Source organism: Podarcis muralis, chromosome 11 (assembly GCF_964188315.1).
Source record: "Podarcis muralis chromosome 11, rPodMur119.hap1.1, whole genome shotgun sequence".
In the NCBI taxonomy this organism is placed as follows: domain Eukaryota; kingdom Metazoa; phylum Chordata; class Lepidosauria; order Squamata; family Lacertidae; genus Podarcis; species Podarcis muralis.
In genome coordinates, this window is record NC_135665.1 from 25637002 (window position 1) to 25662720 (window position 25719).

At 38.9% G+C, this 25719-nt stretch overlaps 1 protein-coding gene across 5 annotated transcripts in view; it reads left to right on the forward strand.

Annotated features, from left to right (window-relative positions):
- The window catches only part of FBXL17 (F-box and leucine rich repeat protein 17), a 141736-nt gene that overhangs the window by 31712 nt on the left and 84305 nt on the right, over positions 1 to 25719 (forward strand). For all 5 annotated transcript variants that reach the window (XM_028749136.2, XM_028749135.2, XM_028749133.2 and 2 more), the window contains exons 5-6: positions 14487 to 14594; positions 17932 to 18062. In XM_028749136.2, coding sequence (XP_028604969.2) covers positions 14487 to 14594; positions 17932 to 18062 — 239 coding nt within the window. The remainder of the gene's footprint in view (positions 1 to 14486; positions 14595 to 17931; positions 18063 to 25719) is intronic.

The window sequence follows — 25719 nt, forward strand, 5'->3', positions numbered from 1 at the left end:
ACTGTTTCAAAGCTGCACTGACCACAGCCCCTACTAGTATTCTGCTATAGCACAAGGACTGCTGAGGAGGGCAGGACATTATCCCGAGGAGAACAAATGATGATAGAAAGGGGAGGAGTGGTCCTTATGAGGCTGGGGGCTGCAGTGAGCTGATAGCAGCTATATCCCTGCAGGCTGGTATGATCATTGGAGATTTCTTGAACCATACAGCGATCACAGAACTTAAAGGCAGAAGTGCACATTGTTAGTGGGATCTGTATAAATAAGTTTCAGCATGGGCTGATGAATAAGTGTGCCAAGTTTCATTGTTCTAACCTGAACTGTGCAATTTTAGTCTTAACCACTCCTGTTACTGCTGTAATCCTCCAGAGGGCATTGCTTAGCGGATCCATAGAAAACATTTAGAGTAGAACAACGCATCTGTGTGCCAAATTTCATACTTGTAACCCAACATGCACAATTTTAGGCTTAACTGCTCAACCAATATAAAACAATGCGACAAAGTTTCTATAACTCCAAAAAAACAGCTTCAATATGACAGGTCAAGAAATTGCCCAACTTTATTATTTTAGGATATTTGCATAACTGCTTTTCAGGTGGATCTCGCAAAGCGTATTACATAAGACTTTATCCAGTAATAAGTATTGATTTTTTTAAAAAAAAGTTGCAATAAAATGGGAAAGACAACTTGTTTGTTTATAAGCAGCTTTACTGCTTCTTTTAACTTCCCTCAGGGAAAGATGGTTCTGCAAAAGCACTGTGGTGACAGGTGGAGGGGAAGCTCAGTTTCTAAGAAGGAACACCTTGATTATTTGATTGATAGGTCAATATTTTTTTCATGCTACGTTTTGGTGACTGTGGTGCAAAATGGTGTTGAAAACCAGTTTTGTGGTATTCTGTAAAAATGTTCTTTAAAAATCAGTAGTGGAATAAAGAACCTTCCCACATCTTCCTTCTCATATGGTCTTCCAAGTACTTCTTCCATCCCGTGGCATTCATTAAAAGTGTATTTTCCTCTGTCCATTTAGCGGGTGTAGGTCACACAATGTAATAGTGGTAAAGAATCGAGAATTAGGGTAGATTTCTTTTCTCGACCGTCTTATATTACAGCTGCTCCTAATGGTCTGACCAAATACTTTTTTTTTTTTTTTAGTCTTGAGCATGCCCAGATCTGAAAAATGAAAGGATTGACAATTTCATGGTTAAGAAAGATCACCGTTTCTGTGACCCTATGTGACCTCTGTGATGTAATCTGGGCTGTTAGCACTTTATATTTTGAAAGAACTGTGTAAATATTGATCAATTAATCCTCTTTGAGGTATCAGAAAATAACAATAAGAGGACTGCATGAAACCCAGCCTCTCTAGTTTGAGCTGCTATGGCTGCTCCTTTGGGAAGAAGAGATCATTGCTGGTGTTCTTTATGTTCTGTGTCACAGCAAACCAGTTTAGTCTCCAGCCAAGGAGATATCGCATATTGTTCTTGTTGCTGCAAACATAACACAACATTTCTTTGCAAAGAAAGGTTACTAAACTAACTGGCATATTTTTAACTTGGGAAAACATGGAACCCAAGGCATTGGCTGGGATCTAAAGTGCTGTTTGAGTTTGCCGTGGAGGTTGTTTTTTGCCCTCCCCTCCCATATCAGAAACTGCTTTTTAAGTTTCAAAAGTGCTTTGCCATGTGGCAGGTGGACTTTTTGGGGAAACGAAGTTGTATTTTTCTTTGGCCGTAGCAGTCTTCTTGGACATAACTAGAAGGTGAAAACAAGCCTGGTATCTTTTAAAAGAGGAAGATTGTGGTATTTGATCTCTCAGGTATGTTTAATCCATATCTTGATTCAGGAATAGAGAGTTTATGGGGAGACTGTAGGAGTCTTATTAACATGACGAGAGATCTTCATAGGTTCAGATTGAAAGCATGTGAAAAAACATCTTGCGAATGGATGCTCTTAAGAATTTAGTTACTCTGGGAAAGCAAGAGAGCTCTGTGACAGCAAACATCACATGAGCAGACATACTATCCTCCCTGCAGCCCCCCAAATATATGTTCTGTGTGGGATGGGTTTTAATGGGTAGGAGAGGATACATTAATTGCAATTTATTCCTCCAGGTGCCCACATGTGTGGGTTGAGCATACATTAAGCAGAGTTGAAAGTCTTATCCATTGCAGAAAAATGGAAAGCATATAGGCATAGGCTTTGAAGCCTTCTTTTAAATAAGTTCAGCTTCAAATCAAGCTGACTTCCCCTTTTCTTACCTCACTTAACAAAGAATCAGACAACAGACTGAAAATTGAGTTTAAAATATGATTTACTTACTCATAGACATGCATTGGCTCTCAGCAACAGCAGCAGTAAAAACTATGCAGGTAAAATACTTATATTTACAGTAGAAACAGCCTCAGGCGTGTTCCTGGGACTGAAGCAGTTAGATATATTTTTGCTGCCATCGCTGGTTGAAAAAGAGAGGAGGGGAGGACAGGAAAATACGATATGCTCTTCCCCCCTCAGGGGAGAAGCGGAAATGACGTGACACAGAACCGACTAACAACATTTCTATGGTCTGCCTATCAGCAGTACAGCTGTGTGGTCTTAAACGCTTCTCATGCTAACTAGCAATAATATGCATTGTTAGATGTGGCTGCTAATCTCCCACACTCTGCAGGATTGGGGGACCCCCGGGAGCAGAAGAAATCCAATTGTGCAAGCAGAAGTCTGTTTATCATAGGTTTCCATGGACTACAGTCCACTTCATCAGATTAATGAAGTATAGTCTTGAGATACTGAAATATATACATATGGTGAGGACAGGGATTGTAAACAGTGAAGTCAGAAGGAAAGGAAATTACTAATCCACAGCACTTCTTGCACTGGACCCATACATGTCCCTACCAACAAGCCAACTATTAGAAACGCAAATGCCAAGGCATTACTTTCCCTTGGTTGCCTTTTTAAAGTATCTGCCTCTTGCCCCTTCTAAGTTCTCATGGTTTGGGGTGGGGGGAAGTTCTCCTTAAGGGAAGCAACCTCTATCTACACGTGAAGATGATGGAAGCTTGTTTGGTGAAAGCTATTAGTGGTATGAGTGATATTTTAAATTAAAAGTTCAGAAGTTGCATTCAAAACCAGAAGTTTTTGAAGTTTGACATACCTGATGTTCTTGGATAATAGACCTACAATCTATAACTAACCATCACAATTCTATTTCTCAATCCTGGAGGGAGCAACCTCTCCTCCACCCCACTCCCCTTTTATAAAGGCAAATGCCCAGAAATTTGTTTCCCTCAGGTGTAATGTAGCATAACAGTGCCCAGAAATACTATTACAAAACTCTGCACCTCTGTTGCTTCTCACAGACCACAACCATTTTGTGTGGGGGTGCCCTATTACGCCCCAACCCATTCCATTCTGCTCCTCTCCCATTCTGCCCTCTTCTGGGTCCAAAAGGACCTGCGCGTTGGTGATCACGCATCATTTGGACGTGCCTAAAACAAGTGTACAGATGAGCAGGAACTTTTAAGAAAACATTCCCATATATCTGCTTGTAGTATAGTTTGTTCCCTCAATCTTTAATTTACATCTTTTTTAAAAAAACTTCGCCTCACATTGTTTGGCTCTGCCTTCTTTGTAGCCTAGCTTTGAATTAATTTGGTGTATGTGCTTTCCCCCAATGTCCCCCCCACCCTCAAAATCTTGAAACAATGTCAGGAAATAAAATTTTACATGCATTGTATTACTTAGCATTGTCTTATCATGAAAACTCAGAACTGATGCTGTCAAAAAGGCATTAAAAATATATGCGGTGCTTTAAAAGTGAGCACAAAAGGAGCCGTTATTTTTCACTGCTGACATCAAAGTGAGTACTAGGGGTGTATCAAAGTCTTAAACTTTATCCATTAGTAATGTATAGTAAATAAATCAGTTGCTCTGGGTCTCTGAGAGGTTAGTTTCCCCACCTAAAGTTTTCTTTTAGGTTGTATCTCCCAAGTGAAAAACTTGTCTATTGTAGTGGTCTATTTTAAGCAAGAGTGTCTTCAATTAAAAAGGGGATGGAGAAAATACCGTATTTTTTGCTCTATAAGACTCACTTTTCCCCTCCTAAAAAGTAAGGGGAGATGTGTGTGCGTCTTATGGAGCGAATGCAAACTGCGCAGCTATCCCAGAAGCCAGAACAGCATGCAGCGATCCCTCTTGCTGTTCTGACTTCTGAGATTCAGAATATTTTTTTCTTCTTGTTTTCCTCCTCCAAAAACTGATGTGGTCTGATGCATCTCATAGAGCGAAAAATACGGTAAATAATAGCCCTAATTCACTTTTGGACTAGTGAAGCAGCAGTTTGGCTTATATTCAGCTATTGTTTTAAAACAATTACTAGTTTCAAGACAAAAGTATTTTGCAAAATCCCAGAAGCTAGAAAGAGTAGTTTAAATGTTGCTGATGTAGCTGGGAATGTTAAAGCAATTAAAAAAAAAGGTGTTTGGGGTTCTTTGTGGCATGAGCTATTTTTGCACTAAATCCCACTGAGTCATATGGATATTGTATTGTGCAGTAGTAGTGTATTTATCAGGTATAGAGTTGTCAGATTATGCACACTCACCCTCCTTCACACATGACAGTGTGCTTGCTAAAGAATGTAGGTAGAGAAAATAGAAACGAAGGGACTGAAAGGTCATGAAATGCAAGAGGTATGGCCTGTGACATTTTTTATGAAAACCCTATATGAAAAACTGAAGTGATCATTCACTTTCTCCACAGCAGTAATTGGTGAAAACAAAAATGCTTACCTTTGCTACATTACACCAACACTTGTCTTTATGACTTGTCTTTACATTAACACTTGTCTTTGCCTTGGTCATGACTGAGCTCCAAATTAAGAGAATGGTAACAACAGATAAATATTAGTTCAGTAATTTACACAGTCTCCTTTTACAGTTGTTTTGTTGAATACATGTTATTTTCAGGTCAGCAGTGGCTAGTCCCAACAGATGTTCTCCTGCTGGATTCTGAATATTTCAGTTTTGGATTTCACTGGGGAGTTTTCTGGTCAATTTGTTTTGTTTTAAAGAAAACCTGTTTGTCATTTACAGACTACACGAGGTCATTGTTGGTATGTAAAAAAACAAAACTAAACATGCTTGAAGATGAGCAGATGAATAAACCCCTAATGGTTCAGCCAGTGCTTTTTTCTGGAGTATGCAGTACCAGCCCCTTTTTTCCTAGAAGAAAAGCACTGGGTATGGCTGATGTTATCAAATCCTGCAATAGTTTAGTGGCTGTTGGAGCAGAGGAGGCATTTGGGCATGTCTATTTTAACAAACCCAGAAAGCGAATGAGTAGCAAGGTCATCCTAGTTTCCAGTGTTAAGTCCTCAAGCTTGGGATACACTGGAAAACATGAAAATTTGGAGCCTAACAGCACCATCACTAGTGTTTTGAAGAAAGATTGCTGAAAAGCCCTGTACTTTCAACCTCTCAGATCAAGTGAACCACAAGAGTACTTTGACACACAACCCAGGGACCACACACTGAATTAAATTAGCATATTGTGAATATTGTACCATGGGCCAGTACAGGGTGCATTTGCTTGGAAGTAAGGCCCCCACAAAATATCGTGGCACTGATGCCAGAATAACAAAAATAGGAAGAACGAAAGGAGCTGCTTAGGGGGGCTCCCAACCACTCCCAACGTTAAGGAAGAAAGGAGTGATGCTGAGTAGTGGAGAAGAAGGGAGAAGGACAATGGTGAACCTTTTCCCGAATAAGCAAACTGGGGATGGAGGCAGATGAAGGCTGTCTGCTTTTTCTCTTCCCACCCTACTGGATGAAACTGTCTTGTCATTGTATGTTGGCTGTTTTGTTTAATTTGTTTGTTTTTTAAATCCTTATGATTGTATTCAGTATTCTTGTATTACTGTTGCCTTTATATGTTTTCCTTATTATTATTTTTTAAATACACTGGACAGGAATGTCTTCAGGTTCAAGTTTAGTTCAAGGTCCAAGGTTGGCTTTCTTGTTCCATTCTGTTTTGTTCCTCCTCCTTCTCTGCAAGCCGCCAAAGAGTCAGCAGCTAACCCATTCACTGTGATCCTTCCCTTACTCACTGGCTCTGTCTCCTTTTCAAAGCGCCGCCTCGCTGGCAAACACTGAGCAGCTAATCTACCTCTTGTGCTCCCTCCCTGTTTCCGTCTCTGAATGCCTGCAGTGGCAGACCAATTGAGCAGCAGCGCCAGCAGCGGCAATTTTAATCTGGAGCCTCAGGCACCATACATAGCAACAAGTCTTCTCAAATTGCTTACAATTGGACCACCCTCTATTGCAAAGTGCGCCCAGCACCTGGTTGATTTCGAACGGTGCATGTGCTGGACCGCCCTGATATAGAGCAAGATCAGTTGTCTGGAAAATTCAATTTAAAAAAGCTTTAAAAAAGCAAGCTTGTATTAAGAAGCTGTATGTTCAGACACACACACACACACACACACACACACACACACACACACACCCCACACCCCAGTAAGATGTTGGCTCCAATCCAGTGAAGGCTACTGCAAGAGAAAGGGGAGGGGAAGGGAATCAGTTATCACCAATTATCTTGCAGCTCCATATACCCCACCCCACCACAAACATCAGGAAGTTGGCCGAACCCTTTAGAACAGTGTGGATGGTAGCTCTGGGGGCTGCGGGGGGGGGGAGTCAGTGAAAATTGCCCCCCCCCTTTTGTTGGCAGCAACCACAACTGGGTTTGGAGCTAGTGAGATTAAAAGAAAAGTATTTGAAAGAGTGATGTTATTAAAACTATTATTCAGCAGATACTTAGCACCCAAGATATCCAAGCCATTGTACAGAACATAGAATTGATTAGGTAGTTCTTATAGTTATGCATGTCTGCTTCAGTAATGCTGATTTAAAGGTAAGGAAAGTTCTCTTTGAAATACTGAAAAGAAATTGCCTTGGGCCACAATATTACTATACTAAAGAAGAGTATCCAGGCACTTTAAAACTTCAAAAGAGTTAATTTTGGGCTGAAGCTGTGGCTCATTTTTGTTTGAAGTGTATTATTGAAGATAATACTAATTGTCTGCATATCAAACAGCAGACTTTGCAGACATTTATCTGCTTAACAAATAGAATTTCTTAATATCATATACACATATGAAGCTTATGCGGCACACACTTTCTACATGTTCTTCTGAGCTGAAGTTGGTTACTAATTTCCAGTTGTTTATTTTCTCATAAGCTTGAAATGAGGAACAGAATTATGCCCCTGCAGTCCAAAATAAACATCAGCGACTCCATATCCTGTATATCCATTACAGAGCAACTAGTTTTGAGATCTGCAACAGTTTTATCAGATGAAAAAGGTTATTGTTGCACAATGTTCTTTAATGCTGGTGGTCCTAAATTTATTGTGAAGTACATGCCGACAATTCCTTATTCGTTTATATGAATGTTGGTTCTTATTGGCATGGGGCAGTGTAGTATTGTGCCAAAATAAAGCTCAGGTTGTTGCCATCACTCCATTCATCAGCACTGGTAACCGCACAAAACTAGTGGTAGATGATTTTGTCTACCTGGGCTCCACCATAACCAACAACCTTTCCACCGACACTGAGCTAGACATGCTCATCGGCAAGACAGTTACAGCAATATCTCGCCTGTCCAAAAAGGTATGGAAGAATGTGATGCTAACAACCAATACCAAGATGACGGTCTACCAGTCTTGCGTGTTGAGCGCACTACTTTATGGAAATGAGCAATGAGCAAATCACACCCGTCAGGAGAGATGTGTGCACTGCATCAGGAAGATTTTGGTGCATTCCCAAGCCCAACATGGCTTCTACACTGGCTTGATCATGTCCACAGAATGGAAGATGGCAGGATCCAGGGAGCTAGGGAGCTGGCTTCAGGCACTTGGCCTGTTGGCAGACCAACTTTTCATTACAAAGATGTAACATGAAGGCTGGCAACATTAACCCCACTGTATGGAAATCCCTTGCAGACGATTTCAAGGAGACAGACAGCCAGGTTGTGTATCCACAGCTGTGACCAGAGGAGGAATGACCACTGGTAGCAGCACAGAGAGAAGAAATACCACGGTGCACCTGTAGCAGCACAACCGGACACCTTCACCTGCCTCATATGCAATAAAACATGTTCCTCCCATATTGGTTTCTACAGGTGCTGTAATTCTCCAATGGTTTGACTTTACCCCCGAAGGAGCACTCTTCCATTGTCTCCCAAGACAGATGCATGCCAACGAGTCAGTGAACTTCAGCTGTGTATTGAGGCTGCTAATTCAGCTGTTTTGAGCTGTTTTATCGTGGGAATAAGGGATAAGCAGCTAGGAACCAATAACCAGCTTCTCCCTTGTATGTCTATGTCCTCCTCTGAACCCTTATATTAGCCATAAATCTCTCTTGTTCTCTCAGTTAATAAGCCACATACACCTCAGTACTGTATTTCTGTTCCCTGCTTCTATAATACCTTACCTCTCCCTATTTGTTACTGTTATGTTTTGGACAATTGGCCTACAGTTGCTAGCCACTTTTTGTCTGTTCCTGTGGATATAGGCATGATACTTTTGTATTTGTATTCCGCTACAATGATTTCATTGTAAAGTTTAGGTAAAGCGATTGTTTGCAGAATTCTCTTTATTGCTGTAAGGAATTGATGTTTGGGAGTGGCGGAGAAAAGGAGTATATGACTCCTGTGGTTCCAGGGCATGTTTTAATTACTTGCATAAAGCAATTGGGTTCCCATAGTGCATAGCACCATGGTATTCACTTGCCAGCAAGAGATGAATTAAATTGGGAAAATAACCATTAGAGAATATTTCATCTTTTGACATTCTTGTATGTTTCGTTTACGTAAGCAAAACAGTGACTTCCAGAACTCAAAGCAAGTGTGTACCATTTTAATATATCTGCACAGAGTACTTTTGTTAACTAAGGCATTCACTTTGCAGACATTAGATTCCCCAAGTCCATAGTGAATAAATCATATACCTAGCTTGCAAATCTCTGCAGATCATTTTGAACACACTGCTGCCAACCACCTGCAATTTAATTTTAAAACAGTTTTTCTACAGTTCCAAAAGTTAGCAGCTTTCTTTATAATTGTTCTCTAAGGGAACTTTAAATATTGTGCTTTGGAAGCAGATTTTTTTTAACCCAATCCATAATAAATAATATTTTGACAATGAATAATTTTGCACAAAAATGATATTTAAATAATGTAAACTAGTTTTAGAACTTTTATGTCTTCTGTATAAAATACTCAAATACATGATAATAGATGATAGGTTTATTGATTAGTTATTATTTTGTGATTCTTTTGATTAAAATGGTTATTTGAGACCTCTTAAAATTACTGGTTGGCCATGCATTGTTTCCCCCTCAGACTATGTTAATCATACTAAAGTGTGGTTAGTTGTAATTAATCTTTTCATAATATCTCTAGTTAAGGATTTCATCTAAAACAATATATTTAAGGTAAATAACGATGTATGTGAAAAATTAGAAAACTATTGAATTGATGGGCTGCAGTATTTGGACAGACTTCCTATATAATGTGTTTTTCTAACTGGCATGCTAAAATTGTATACATGAAAAAATAAATTCCTTTAATTTTATTGTGGTAGAGCCCATATACAGTGGTGCCTCGCAAGACGAAATTAATCCGTTCCACGAGTCTCTTCGTCTTGCGGTTTTTTCGTCTTGCGAAGCACGGCTATTAGTGGCTTAGCGGCTATTAACGGCTTAGCGGCTATTAGCGGCTTAGCGGCTATTAACGGCTTAGTGGCTATTAATGGCTTAGCGGCTTAGCAGCTTTAAGAAAAAGGAAACAAACTTGCAAGAACTCGCAAGACGTTTCGTCTTGCGAAGCAAGCCCATAGGGAAATTTGTCTTGCGGAATGACTCAAAAAACGGAAAACCCTTTCGTCTAGCGAGTTTTTCGTCTTGCGAGGCATTCGTCTTGCGGGGCACCACTGTAAATGCACCAAAATGAGGTCGTGAGCTGATTTGCTTATTTGATTCTAATAATCTCAGTGCACTATCCTTAAAAGCTGTAACCCTTTTGGTTTCTTTAAAATCATCAGTCAGAATGACCAGTAATATTGGTTTAAATGAAGTTTTACAGTATTTGTGGTGCTGTTTGAAAAGAAGCTGATATGTTAGTAGTTGAAAAGAAGACAAATGTTTGAATTCCTAAGCATAATAATTTAAGTTTGCCATATTTGACTGGAACTATATCAGAGGGTTTTTCCCCAATCACAAATACCTCAGTGTCAGAAAATAAGAATAATGATAAGTTAAATCAGAATCCAATAAGAATATATTTGCATCTTAATTTTAAGTACTGCTGCTCTTGGACCTTTAGTTCAGCTGTGCTTTGTAAGGAAACTCAAACCTTTGCTGGCTTGTGGTTTTCCTGCTATGTTAATGTCATATTTGATGGAAGTAATGGGATAAAGGAGAGTTTGCCATCCTTTTAGGGCCAATGGGCACATTTACAAACTGAAGAAACAGTCTTGGGTACCACACAACCTGTTCTGTTGCCTGCAATAGGATGCTTTTTTCAAACCTAATTTCAGCAAAGACCCTGAGGGCACCTGCAAATCCCTAGGATAAGTGATTGTTAACACCATCAGTATTAAGAAGCTACATAAACTCTGTGGAGTTTGGGTGATGGTAAACTGCAATGAAATGTTTGATTACATAATCTCTGTGATAGGTTTAGGGAACCGTATAGGTATGACTTTGTGAGGATATATATGTGCAAGTGCAGGAGGGATTCTAATGTGTAATTTGGAACCAAGGCTGGAATGGTTTGGTTTTTCAGGATTTAACCTATTGGGGATAGGCATCCATTCTGAAATGTTTAATAGTTTCTATACCTTGTGACATGATATTTTGCTGTGGTGGGAGGTTATCTTGGTAGTAGAACACTACCGTAAAAGTGTCTTGGAAAAATTCTGCAGCTCACTTTATATCGATTAGAGATTATGTCAGCAGATTGCTTGAATTATGTCATTATATTTACTTAATCACAGTTCTTTGAGGCAACTTGAGCACCAAGAAAAAAGGTTTACCCTTCCCAGAATACTGAGCTTTAATAACGTAATCTAAATTTGCAGCATCAAACTAGTCAAATATACTCAAGAAAAATGGCCAAACTCATGATAGGTTTTTTTTTTTATTGGGTGTCTAATATCTGCGCCATTAGTTCCAGGCTGATGTCTTTCCCACTCTCAGTGCTTTTGTGCATAGCTTATAAATCTCTTTTCATCATCTTACATGACTTTTTCAAAGCAAGGCTAACATAATATAAGGCAGAATAAAAGAAAGTCACTGAAGGTCGAACAGGCAATCAAATTATTACTGATTCCTCAGTGAACACTAATGGACCTTTATAATGTGATTAGTTGTGAATATCTGTGCCCTCATTCACAAGGGTTCGTTTTTAGTAAAATTATAGTATATTCTTTGCTCAATTTGGATTGATTTGACTAAGTTGTGCATGACTGGTGTGAGTGTGGTGACTGGTTTCCATGTTAAAAGTTTCAGTTACAATAATAACTTATCTATTAAGTTGCTCATGAATAATAATAATTATCTCTGCAACATGACACCCTACTGTGGTGATGCTTCTAAGCAGTACCAGTTCGTCAAGGAAAGAATATGTAGAAGTTAACAGGTTTCTTAATTGGGTGGAAGTGGTAACTGTCTTGCCTGCCAAACCCTAATTTGTGGTCCTAAGTATCTATCCTGTAAGTGCATTGTCCTGCTAAGCTGTCTCACATTTTCAGTTTATAGTTCCACCTTTTTAAATAAATAGGGCAAAGCAAGGCAAAGCAATACCTAACCTATATGAAATAAATAAAATAAATGTGTATGACTAAGGGGGATTGAGAGTTAGTGATCTCTGTGTGTAAGGTGTGTTTAATGTGTGCATATGAATTGGATAATTGAGTAATGGATGTGTGTGGGTGTGGAATTTATGCAAAGAATACACACACATTGTGCATTTCTGCTTGAAAGTTCATCAAAAAACCTAATTTGTGCATTTGAGTGTAGCTTTGTTTCTTGGAGTGTATCTTTGTTTCTTACAGTACCTTTAAATTTTCCTCCTCTAAAGACTTGTGGGAGTTATGAAATCTAGTTGTTGGCTGACAGAAGGAAGTCTTGCTTTGAACAGAAAGGCAAATCAGACATTGCTACCTTAAATGCATTGTCTTTAAACAGGGTTGAAACCAGATTTCTATGAAGTCCCCAGCTGTCCATCACAAGACGATAAATACATCTTTTCAGATACCAAAGTCTTGAATGATGATAGTAAAGTGAAATGTTATGGTCAGATTTCAAAGGAACTACTCCAATATGACCCAGGTTCTCCTGCATCAGAAACCTGTAATATAACATCCATATAACAGAGTACCTAACTTTCCTTCATAACAGTCTTTGTCTTCATTAACACCATTTGGACTTTTAAAAATAAATCAATTTAGTTGGAAGCTCTCTCAAACTACAGCCAGGGAATAGAATGATGATAGATTGGAATATCTAGTGAAATCCCCTGGCACTTTACTAGACACTACTGAGTTAAAATATCCATTGCTATGTGCTGTATTGGAGCTGTGAAAATACATTAATTTTTTATATTAGTGTGGTAAGAAATGCTGACAAGGATACTGCAGGTGCTGACTGAGACTTTTCACTATTTTTCTTTACAGATCCAACTAATCTTGCAGTTTGTAGCTTTGCTGTGGGCTGGCTGCAAAAGATTGTATAACTGAGCCCAAGGTCTCAATTTTTTTACATAGTCACTTTTGGAGTTGCTGCTGTTTGTACATTTCAAAGAATAAACTGCTGTAACCAGTGCTTTTTTTCTGGGGGGACGCAGGAGTACGCATACCCGCAAACATTTTGTGAATCTAAGTTTGGCCTCATTGAGGGGCAGCATTTCAATATGAGTAGGAAAATGAGAGTACCCCTAAACATTTTTTAATAGAAAAAAAGCACTGACTTAAGAGGTCATCTTAGTCTCCTATGTAAATGCAAGCAGACTTACAGAAAAGTAAAGTATGCAAAGACTCTCAAGGATGAACCCATGAAAAGAATCAAACAGTAATTATTTGTTCCAGTGCAATTATTCTAGTTCAACACACTCTGCAATTACTAGGATGTGGTGGTTTTAATGTATTATTTTTAAGCTGAAGGGTGGCAAAGAAATTAATTAAGCATAACATAGATTGCGACATGAGTGAGAAATCAAATGTGTATACACACACACACACACACAATATCTAATGTGTGTATATACTATATATATGTGTGTGTGTGTACACACACACACAAACTTCATTTTTACATAACTAAATACAACTATGGAAAGGTTTACGTATTCTTAATGTTTGCTGAAAAGAGTAGAGGCTTCAAAATGCAACTAGATTTTGACTATTTTGTTTGTTCAACATTTAAAGTAGCATAAAGAACAGAGGGAAAACTGTGAGTACATATCATAAAGTAAGTGAAGTTCAGAAATGGTTCTGGAGGTAAAAGGCATGTCAGAGACAGCACATTTCCCTTTGCTCTGTTCTTCACTCTGAAATGTACTGCATTTGCTTTTTAAAATAATTTGTTTATTTTATTATGATTATATTCTGCAGTTCCTCCCAAAAGAAACCCTAAGTGGCAAAATGGCATTTCAGTGGTATTGCAATATGGTATCACAATGGGGTCTTGTGAATTATCTCTTGGCAATGCCAAAAGGATTTTATGCCCATGCTGTTATTCCATGTGTTTTCCGTCGTTTCAAATGCTGATAAGTTTGGAATGGGATTTGGTTGTGGTATGTTGGTGTCAGAATCCTTCACATTCCTAAATGTCTATTAGGTACTGAAATCCACCTTTTTACTGTTTTCAGACCATAGAAAGATAATTTGTTTAATGAATTTTTTTTAAGTATTACTTTTATTACTTTTGCCCCATCATATCAATATGTTAGACTGGTTTGGTTAGCAGCATCTCTGAATAATGGGAAAAGACTGTAGGGTAATAAGCTTTGTAAATACATTGTCTTGATTTTTTTTTTAACCACTAGCTGAAATATAATCTACTTCATGTACTGCCTAACCGTTTAGGGGACAGAGGAGAGCTGTTGGCTCCTGGTTATAGTTTCAAGCTTCTATAAAAGCAAAGAATACTTGCAGGGAGTTACCCCTGCAGATATATTCAATGCTTATATTTTAAATTTTTGTTCTATCATCTGGTACTTCCTTTGTCATTTGCTGGAGGAGAGGAACCCTTTTCATCATGTTCTTTCTTCCCCAGAGTCCTTTTAGACACACTTTACTCTATCCTTCATGCTGTCAAGGCAAAGAAACTATTGAACCTACAGGTTGTCACTGCTGCAATGATGCCCCCAAACTTCATTGTACTTGAATATTCAGTGTCACCTTCAACTTGCTTTTTTCTTTCTTTATGCAGGTGACAGATCAGTCGGTTAAAGCATTCGCTGAACATTGTCCCGAGTTGCAGTATGTTGGGTTTATGGGCTGTTCTGTTACATCTAAAGGAGTCATACACCTTACCAATGTAAGTACAGCAACGAGGTTTCCTGTTGTCAGTTCCAGTTAGGATAATATTGCACAATAGACATAACTGAGAGGTGTTTTTCATAGAGTCAGAATTATACAGTTATGGTAATCTTACATACTAGAAGCAATATTAGGGATGCATTTTTTAACACGGATAACAGTTTTGTAGATGCATTCATTTATTATTAACATTAGATTTAACTACGCACATCTAGCTGAGACATAAAACTGATACAAGTGGCAACTTTGGTGCACGCCGGCCAGATTGCACCAATTAGAAGTGCATATTAAGAAATAGGATCAATTTTGTGATGGGAGGAACGTCTTTTATCGAAATGAATGTCTACAGGTGATAGCTAAGAACCAAATAAAAAATACCCAGGTCCACAACCAGAAAAACTTGATAAATCAAGTGCACAGTGGGCCTTTTCTGTTTATCATTGGCGATTGGTTGTAGGGAAAAGTGAAAGAAAAAAACATGGCTTTGCTTATTATTCTTTCACATCTATTTATTCCTTTTCTGGATCATCTCCTAAGTTGCTCATCAATTGACTGGAAATGGTGGATGTCACATTAATGTGAAGGATATAGATGTTGTATCAAGTAAAGGAAGAGCAGGAAGAAGGTGACAAAGAATAGGACACATTGCAATAGACCCAGAGAAGTGCGAGTGGTGTTTTTTCCCCTTATAAGCGGGGTTTCTTGCCTCCCCTCCCCACGGTAGCTTCCTTCATACAGTAGAAATATCAAAAGGGCCTGCAGACCCTCTGGAACGGCATGGCATGGGGTCTGGCGCTGTAAAGGAGAAATGGGCAGAGTTTGGAAAGGTTACCTTGCATGAGTAGAATTGCGTTTTAACTTGTACAGGGCACTTTAGAAACCAACCAATCATCAATACAAACAAAATGCAGTTCATTCAGGAGAAGTTGCAGATGGGGGCCGTGATGTGGGTTTTCTTCAAAAACTGAACTTGTATTTCAGTGCCCTATATTAATTGGCACCTTGCTTGGGTTATATGCAATTTGGGTTTTAATCTACTGTTTTGCTTACAATCTTAATCTTTTATTTATTGTTTTAAATACTTATATCCCACTCTTTTCATAATGTGAATTCAATGTAGCTTCTATAAAAGTGCACCACGCAATAAATAAAAAATGCAATATAAAATTACAAGAAAATCAAACATCAAGTTTTTAATGGAGATGGTTTTCAAGCTTTCCCCCCTCCTTTTACAACCTAGCTTCTCTAGTAACCTCGATATTTGATTGGCTTACTATATTTATGACTTTTTCTCCATGTTAAAAAAAAAAATGTACTGAAGCAATGTGCAACAAAAATACAGGGCCCAAAGTCATTGTTTGCTGCATGTAGCTAACTTTTATGCTCTTCCCAGCTGAGGTAAACATTATTTTCATTCTGTGCTGCTTAATCATGTTGCTTCACAAGCTGCACTTTGGGTTTTTTCCTCTCAAGTTTGGGTGAATGTGAGGGGCCAGTGTAGCTGGTTCCTCTGGGAGTTGAATAACGAACACTTCTCACTAAGCTGCTATTTCCTCAGTTGCCACCCTTTTTCATTTGTGAAATATATTTCCTCTCTAACCCAACTGTAGCTCACTTCTAGGAAAATGTCATGATTTTGCATTCTTTTTGCAAAACCTCTCATGCGCTGCTGAGATGGCTCCTCCCATTCTTGGAAAATATATTCTCTCTACTTCTTAATTTAAAAAGTCCAGTAGAAAAGCCCCTTCTTGGTGAATGTCACTATCAAATGCCTGTCTCGCCTAGTATAGTTTACGTATATATTTACTGACACTTAAAGCTGTTTCCTTTGAATGAGCTCTCAACTTCTATCTGTGTTAGTTTGTTATTTCTTAATCTTAATGGAGGTTCTAGAGACATCCTTGCCACATTTGGACAGGGACATATTGCATTACTCGTAGTTGGATACTGTGTCTATGTAAGAAGGACCTGCCTTATTTACAGGTGATTATTGAATATAGTTTTTACCTGTTAGCTAGTTATGATTGCCACTCTAGAGCGCCCGGGTTTTCTTTGGTCATATCTGTAACATTGTCGCTCTAAACACCTGTCTCAACATCTATAGAGTGCTATACAGCGGTACCTCGGGTTACGAACTTAATTTGTTCCGGAGGTCTGTTCTTAACCTGAAACTGTTCTTAACCTGAGGTACCATTTTAGCTAATGGGGCCTCCCGCCGCCGGTGCACGATTTCTGTTCTCATCCTGAGGTAAAGTTCTTAACCCAAGGTATTACTTCCAGGTTAGCGGAGTCTGTAACCTGAAGTGTTTATAACGCGAAGCGTTTGTAACCCGAGGTACCACTGTATATCAGTACAGCAGTATTATTTAAATAATAGGCAGGGACTATTTTGTTAACTGACATCTATACTTGGAAATACAGGAATTAATGCAAATGCTAATATGTTCATTATAATTCATACTAACAATTATTGAGTTAAAGTGAATGCTTTTCATCAGTATCAAATCATATGGGTAGGAAACTTCAGATTGTATGATGATGATGATGATGATGCTATTTAGCTTGGTAAGGATCCCAAATGGGACTTTTGTACTTGATATATTAAATTTTAGCACGTGACTATTTATTTTCCAGTATTACTTTGCAAGAATATATCATAGTTAACTCTTTTCACATTGGGTATGAGAAGTGTTATCAGGGTTTTTCTTTAAGTACTGTGGTTGGTACCCTAGAGGGTCTATCTCCTGATGGAGGGAACCTGTCAGTGGAACAGGGCAGAGGCAGTTTTTGGTGATTCCCCTTGTTTCTGCAGCCTCCCATGCTCTCGCTTCTTCTCCAGAGAATCACCCAACCTGCTGGAGCAAATAAGTGAGGCACAAGTTACAGAGAGGAGGGGAAATAGATGGAAATTGCCTCCCTCCTCAATTCTGCTGATGGATACCATTGAATACTACCCTGTGTAGCTTTGTGGCTGATTTTTTTTTTTTTTAAAGTTTTGTCAATAGGTTTTCATTTGTAACTTCATTTCAAAAGTTTAATAGCATATTTTTAAAATAAATAAATTACATTAAAAAATTACATTAATTCCATTAGTTCATTCATTGGTGAAGAACAGAGCCGGAGATACTCCTTTTAAATAAAAATATACAGCAAGTCCTCTCTTTGATTGAAATCAATAGTTTGTTTTTGCAGCTTTTCTATTGCATAGGTAGAAAAAAATAACATTAATTAAAGGACAAAAGCAGGTTCAAGCAGATCAAAACTACAATTAATTCTATAAATAGTTTATATTTATATATGAATTATAAAACTTACCATTGTATTTATCTTAATAGCTAAGAAACCTTTCCAGCTTGGATCTACGTCATATCACAGAACTGGATAATGAAACAGTGATGGAAATAGTAAAGAGATGCAAAAACCTTACCTCCCTCAATCTGTGTCTGAACTGGATTATAAATGACAGGTAACTTCATCATAGAAAAGCAAAGTCAAACCATTGTGTTAAATATGATTAATAATTGATAATTTTATGAAGCTGGGAAGAAATGAATCTTAAAAGTCAGCACAGTCTTTTTAGAATAATGTCGCTGTGTGCATTTTAACATTAGCTATCTTGAAGGAGAATCCTTGCCTAAAAATAGATATGCCTATTAGTAAATCTGATTGTAGGTCTGAGTTTTGAATTTAGACTTCCTGCTTTGAACTCCCTTGCTAAAAAGGTAGATTTATGTATACTGAGCCAGTTCACCCATGGCAGTTAGCCAAACCATGGCTGAGTGTGAATGCACAAGCTTGTGGGCTCCTGGAGAGAGATTGTGATCATGTTGCACCTCCTCTAGTTCTCCTACTGCACTGCTGTGAGTAAGCCATTGTCGTTGAAACATGACCTCAGGGTTTCCAGATAAGCGAGGTTTGCTCCTGGTTTGAAGCTTGTGGTTTGTTGGAAGGAAACAAACTACAACCTCAGATTCAGTTGATTTGAAACTAGCCACACATGATATTTATGTAACAGTCATGATTGTGTAACAAACCACCTCTAAGGATGCAATCCTAAAAAAGCGTACCAGACAGTAGGTTTCCCTGAATATAGTGGAACTGGCTTCCAATTTAACATACATGGGATTGTGCATGCAGGTGGCTGGGGAATTTGTGTTTCGAGTGGAAAGGCTGAAAGGAAACTGTTTTTAACCTGAGAAAATACTGGTGACTTTCAAAAAGCTAATACCAGTAATAGGAAGAGGAACTTGTGTTATCTTTGATCAACTAAAAGTAAACAAGAAATAGAGGTTTAAAGTGACATTAGATCTTAGGTTAGAAAAAATCTTTTAAATATGAGCCATGGAAGATTGGAAAACTTTCTCCTTTCTTGGATATTTCTCAAAAAGAGGTTAGTCAATTGTGTGTGGTTTTTCTTATGGAAGGAATTTGTCTCAATGGATTATTTACTCAAGTCTTTCTTCTACTTGATTCTGTGCTGCTGCTATAAAAAAGGTGTTTATTATTAGATGTAAGTTATTAAATGGAAATGGTAGAATGTTCTCTCTTTCTAAAGGATAGCCTTGGCTATAATCTTGAAAACATGTTCTCATATCATTATCTTTTTTTAAAAAAAACACCCCACACTAAATAAATTGGAAACCCATATAAGGGCTCCTATCAAAGCATAAGCTTTATAGACGACTAGTTGGAATTAAAATAATTTAGCCTGTTTGTTCCAGCTGTATTAATTAGCTGATTCAAAGATGCATGCCAGAAAATAACATCACAAAACAAATACACCAGTGCAAATGTTTAGAATTGAGGTGCCAATCAGTGAACTCCCTGCTGCCCTCATGCCAGGTTTGTTTATGCAATATAGACTCGTTCAAATAGAAGAGTTTAAAAATAGTTTTAGAAAAGGCTTGGTTTCATAAGCTTCCCTGTTGTGGAGGAGCCAAGTGAAGATACGCATCTGCATTTACAGCAGCCTCACAGGTCATGGTGCATTGACAAGATGTATTCCACAAGCTATCTTATCACATATGTGGTTTCACGCTGTACCATATTTTAGAACAGCCCCAGGCAGCATAACCAATGGACAGGGATGATAGGAGTTGCAGTCCAAACCTTCAGAAGGGCATCAGGTTGGTGAACGCTGTTCTAAAGTTCTGCTGTGGACTTCAATCTTAAACCTTTCTGTCCTCAAGAACTGAAATTCCTCCAGAAAACACAGTGTTAGTTTTTAGATACACTGCTTCCTGACAGAAGGTTGCTATTTTATGTGTGTGCAGGGGGAGCTGCATAACTATAATGCCATTCAGTTATGCAGGGAACCCTGTGGAAACCAACTGTTCAGCTTTTGAGTAGAAAGGTGACTCAGAAATGGATTTTAATAATAATAGTAGTAATAATAATGAAAAAGCACATTGAACTTACAGTGTTTCTGCACCTCCCAGCTATAATATTGTGAGACAACTCTCCCAGCCTCTGATTCATTGACAGGGTAGTGGCATTCATTATCTAGGGGTACTTGCACCTGCTTTCACAGTGGAAGAGTTAAGCCTCTCTTTTGAAGTTTGTCATGGCTTGTATTCCACTAACCTGTACTCGGAATAGACTGATATCAATATATTAATGGACCCAAGCTAGTCATGGCCATTTATTTCAGTGGGTCTACTCTGAGCAAAAGTTGACTGAATGTTTGCTAAATCTTGGTAATTTTAGTAGTACATTCTGATGTAAATCTTACTTGGTCCCTGTTTCTAGTAGTAGCTGTGTTGGTCCATGGCAGCAGATACAATGAAGAGTGTTATAGCACCTGTAAGATTAACAAATGTATTGTGTTATTCCAGAATTCATTTGTTGGCCTTCAAGGTACTGCAAGACTCTTCTTTGGTCACTTTTCTTTAAAATCAATTCCATATGTTATAGATTCCGTGGGAAATGTTTCCCCCTTCCCATGACACCCTGTTATACATCAAAGTGTCCAAGCCCATTTTTTAAAAATACTGTCTCTAAACTATCATTTTTTAAAAACAAAAACAAAACTAACCATCTCCTGTGACACAATGGGTCAGTGCATCTGGCTGCTAACAAGATAGTTGGTGGTCCGAGCTATGGGCTGGATTCCTGGATTGCAGGGGGTTGGACTACATGACCCTTGGGGTCCCTTCAAACTCTACAATTCTGTGATTCTATGATTCTAGTGGGTGGGTTTTTATTAAGGCTCAAATATGAAATATTTATTCAGTATGCAACATATTATAACATATATTGAAAACTGGATAATGAAAATAAATTGAGGACGGTGTGATGGACTGAATTGTAAAATGTTGTTGATAGCCTGGTAACACAGATGCTTGATATAACTTGACTGCACTTAATATTTTAATAGCCTTTCTTGTAGCTAAGAATTTCCATCGTCCACTGTATTTTTATTTATTTTTGATATCTTTACTGGAGTGTAAAACATAGAAGGAAAAATGTGGGAATGAAAATATGCAAAGGAAAAAACCTGAGATGTAAAGGACAAAGTTCTTTTGGTCCTTTCCTCAATTGGGCTCCAAATATGAAATCAAACTTCTCTCAGTCGAAGTTTCTGTTAAACAAGAAAATTACTACTTTAACCTAGAAGTAACCAGAGCATAGGCAACAGTAGTCAGGTTGACCATGTCCAGTTATGGGAGCAGCTGGGCCGTCAGCTCAGCTGATGGAAGGCAGTCCATGCTACTGAGGCCAGAAATAGATCCACAAGTACCCCGAAACCGCAACCTTTTCCTTCAGAGGGAGTGTAACCCCAACCAGTGTAACATCCCACTCATCCGGTCTAGGAAAGCACCCACTAACTAAAGCACCTAAGTCTTGCCTGGATTTAGCTTCAGGCTATTGGCTTTTGTCCAGTACAGTGGTACCTTGGGTTAAGAACTTAATTCGTTCTGGAGGTCCGTACTTAACCTGAAACTGTTCTTAACCTGAAGCACCACTTTAGCTAATGGGGCCTCCTGCTGCTGCCGCGCCGCCGGAGCATGATTTCTGTTCTCATCCTGAAGCAAAGTTCTTAACCTGAAGCACTATTTCTGGGTTAGTGGAGTCTGTAACCCGAAGTGTATGTAACCTGAAGCATATGTAACCCGAGGTACCACTGTACGCTACAGAGCAAGACTTCAGTCCATCACATTGACTGCACACCTGCAGAGCATAGAAGCAGAGTATGTGTATCATCAGTCTGTTGCTGACCACACACTCCAAAACTCCAAAATTAATGCTAGATTATGTCATCTTTGAATTCTCGTACAAAACTGAATCTGATTTTTTGGCATCATATTAAATCATTGCCTTGCTATTTCTACATTACATCCACCCATAAAATATCCTATGCATTTTTGTACCACATCATTATTTCGCCTTGTGCAATTTGCATTGAATTTCTTATTTTCAATAGCTGCCGACCTTTACTGGGCTCAGACTTGTGGCACACATGCTTGTGTTTTGCGGCTGTGACTCTAAGCAGTTCTCTTTAATAAAAGAGCCATTGATGATACTTCATGTTTTATTAAAAGCTGTTTTGTTTTAAAACATCTGTGACTTCAAGGCAAGTGTGTGGTAGTGAAAATTAATTTATTTTTACCTAGAGCTAAAGCATGTTCATGCAAGATAGCTTTGAATTATTTTTAATGGGCGAAGAAAACTACTTTTTCATCAGGATGAGCAAACATGTTTCACAGATGTTGAGTAATAAAAAGCATCCTTAATGTAGTTTATTTTTAAATGGCTTATTAGGGCAGTCTAAACTATGCTGAATGTCTCAGCAGGTGTTTAAACTCTTCTAAATATGCATAGAGCATATGCACCATTTTGGTAAATAAAATTGCAAAAACAATTTGCTGCTTCACATCTGGAGATAATGCAAAATGGTTGTAAATTTCGTAGGGAACCTTTATTGGAAAAGTAATCTCAAATGTTTACAAATATTGTTCTCTTGTTTTAGTTAGTCATTTTTGATACATTTATCTCTAGAAGTCATGATATTTAGTCAATGTAGGGAGAGATTTGCTAATCCGGCAGAACATAGCTGTTTCCTGTGCATTCTAAACTTGTTTCAGTGAGCATACTATTTTGCCAATATGCAAGAGAATGCTTAGGGATGCGGGTGGCACTGTGGGTTAAACTACTGAGCCTAGGACTTGCCAATCAGAAAGTCGGCGGTATGAATCCCTGCAATGGGGTGAGCTCCCGTTGCTCGGCCGCTGCTCCTGCCCACCTAGCAGTTCGAAAGCACGTCAAATTGCAAGTAGATAAATAGGTACCGCTCCGCCGGGAAGGTAAACGGCGTTTCCGTGTGCTGCTCTGGTTCGCCAGAAGCGGCTTAGTCATGCTGGCCACATGACCCGGAAGCTGTCTGCGGACAAACATTGTCTCCCTTGGGCAATAAAGCGAGATGAGCACCGCAACCCCAGAGTTGGCCACGATAGGACCTAATGGTCAGGGGTCCCTTTACCTTTACCTTTACTTGGCAGATTCCAGAGTATAGTTTTAAGGCATATGGTTTGGCACCCTTGCCGAAGCTAAACAGATCTGGATCTCATCAATAATACAAATTTAGTCAAAGAAGAAGTCAGTCCACACCAACACTCCCAGATAACTAAGGGAAAGACTCAATTAAAATTAACTATGAAGTTTTACCCTGTTTCCTCACCCCTGCTGTAGTGTGTGTGGCCTGCCTCTTTAAGAGAGGTGCCTGACTGAAACTCTTTCCCACTTTCTGGGCATGGTCCCTTCCAATAGCTGATAGGGAACCAAAAGGTATTTTGATCTTGCTTGTGTAGCAAGCACTAGCTGCTGTACTGAGTTATTAATCTGTTGTTCATGAATTTATACAAGTATTGAAGTTATCCTGACTCCTGTTGCCTCCTTGTATTAGAACAGACCTGTTGCTGGGTTTCCTGATATACTGAGTCTCCTTCCCAAACCCACAAGGATACACAGACTATCCTGAATTCTTCCTGTTCTTGACCAATATATCCCCATGGGTTTCAGCCAGAAACAGGGTAAACTTTATCTGGGAGTGTTTGTGTGGATTGACTTCTTCTTTGACTAAATTTGTATTATTGACTAATAGCTTCCTCTGTCACATCTTTTATACCAAAGAGTTTTGCAAACAGTTTTGATGGAAGATTTTATTTTTTACAATCAAGCGGTATATAAACCTAATAAAATAAAACAAGTAACGAATGTAGGATCAGTGCAAACTGTTGTGTTGAATTTGATGTTCTTTTGCTAAGAATTATCCACACTTATAATTATTGTTTATTAGATTTATATACTGCCCTTCATCACAAGATCTCTGGGTGGTTCACAAAATAAAAATATAAGGTAAAAGCACAAATAAATAGTTAAAAACAGCAAAACAATAACCTCCCCTGCCACAAACACATTTAAAAAGCTGTAGAATATTAATCAGCTTCTGCTTCCATTTTAGTATTACATTTATTAGCGGTTGTCCATAATGCCGTGAATGGGATACACTGGGTGAGGTTTGAGATTTCTGTTTCTGGATTGGTTGAAAAGGCAGAATAGATATGATTATCATATGCTCTGTCTTGGCAGATTTTAAAGAAGCATTTTGCTCATATGGTGAAGAGCAAGAGTCCAGAAATTAACTACGATTGGAACTGTATATTTCACTGGGGGGGGAATACTTGGTCAGTTCTGTGGCCTGCCTTTTGTCCTGGTTGTTATGGCAAAGGAGTGCACAGCTGTTCTCAGCTTGAGTCCTTAGTTTTTGAGGCTTCTGATGAGATCTGTTTGAACTTGGACCGGCAGACACAACTACATTTATTACAAACATTTGTATTGACAGTCTCTTGGCACAAATCTTTTCATCAAAGTCTGCCTGATGCATTGAGCTCCCAAATGTTGATATCTATCATACTTGCTTTGACATTGGCCTTCAGAGTGGTCAGCCATTTGAAGAATTAATTTATTAGAATTATAGCAAAGAGAGCGAGACACTTAAGCTTCTCACAAAACAATCACAGGTTAATTGTTTGGGTCTCGGGAGACAGCACTGTCCTCATCCTCTGACTAATAAAATGTTGGAACTAATAATATATGCAAATATAAGTGTATGCCAATGATATGGAAGAGACAGAACTATTCAGTTTTTTCCTGAAACCTTTGGTAACAGTCCAAATAGATACAGAACTTTGATCAGGGGGAGGTCAGTGGGAAGGGATTCTGTTGCACACCTTGCCTACTGTCAGGCATGTCACTGTGCTTACCAAGAAGGGTGGAAGCTGACGGGAGGGAATTGGTGTTGTGTGGGTCCTCATCACCCCTGCTTTCCCTCCCAATAAGTACAGTGTGCAGTGGCAACCCTCCCTTCTGGGTACCCATGAGATGCAGAAGATCAAAGTTACTTTCTAAGTACATGCTTGGATTTAGGGCAAGGGGCATCAACCCCAAAACTGGGGGTCGGAGGGCAGGAATGGGACCTTGAACATGGCAAATCTGAAAGAAACCTCCCTCCTGGTTGTTGTTGTTTTAATCAGATGACACCTTTATGCAGCTAAAAGGAGTCTTTCTCCCAAAAACAGATTGATGCCAATCTAATACATGGGTAGACAAACTAAGGCCCGGGGGCTGGATCCGGCCCAATCGCCTTCTAAATCTGGCCAGCAGACGGTCCGGGAATCAGCGTGTTTTTACATGAGTAGAATGTGTGCTTTTATTTAAAATGCATCTCTGGGTTATTTGTGGGGCATGGGAATTTGTTCTGCCCCCCCCCCCATATAGTCCAGCCTCCCACAAGGTCTGAGGGACAGTGGACTGGCCCACTGCTGAAAAAGTTTGCTGACCCCTGATCTAAGAGGATGTGCCCTATAAATATACCTCTGGCTTTACCACAAGAAAATACTATATATAAAAAAGCTTTCCCAGGAGGAAGCTTGGAAACGAGGTAGCAAGATTGGCTGTTGGTGAGAATGTATTTTGTAGTCCTTTTCCTCATTTAAGTGTGTTTGCGACCTGTAATGACAAGGGTTTCAGAGTCTATATCAGCTAGTCATTTCAAGTCTCCAAAATGCCTAAACATTTTACAAACTCCCAGTTGCCTAGACCAGGAAAGAATAAGCCGCACATCA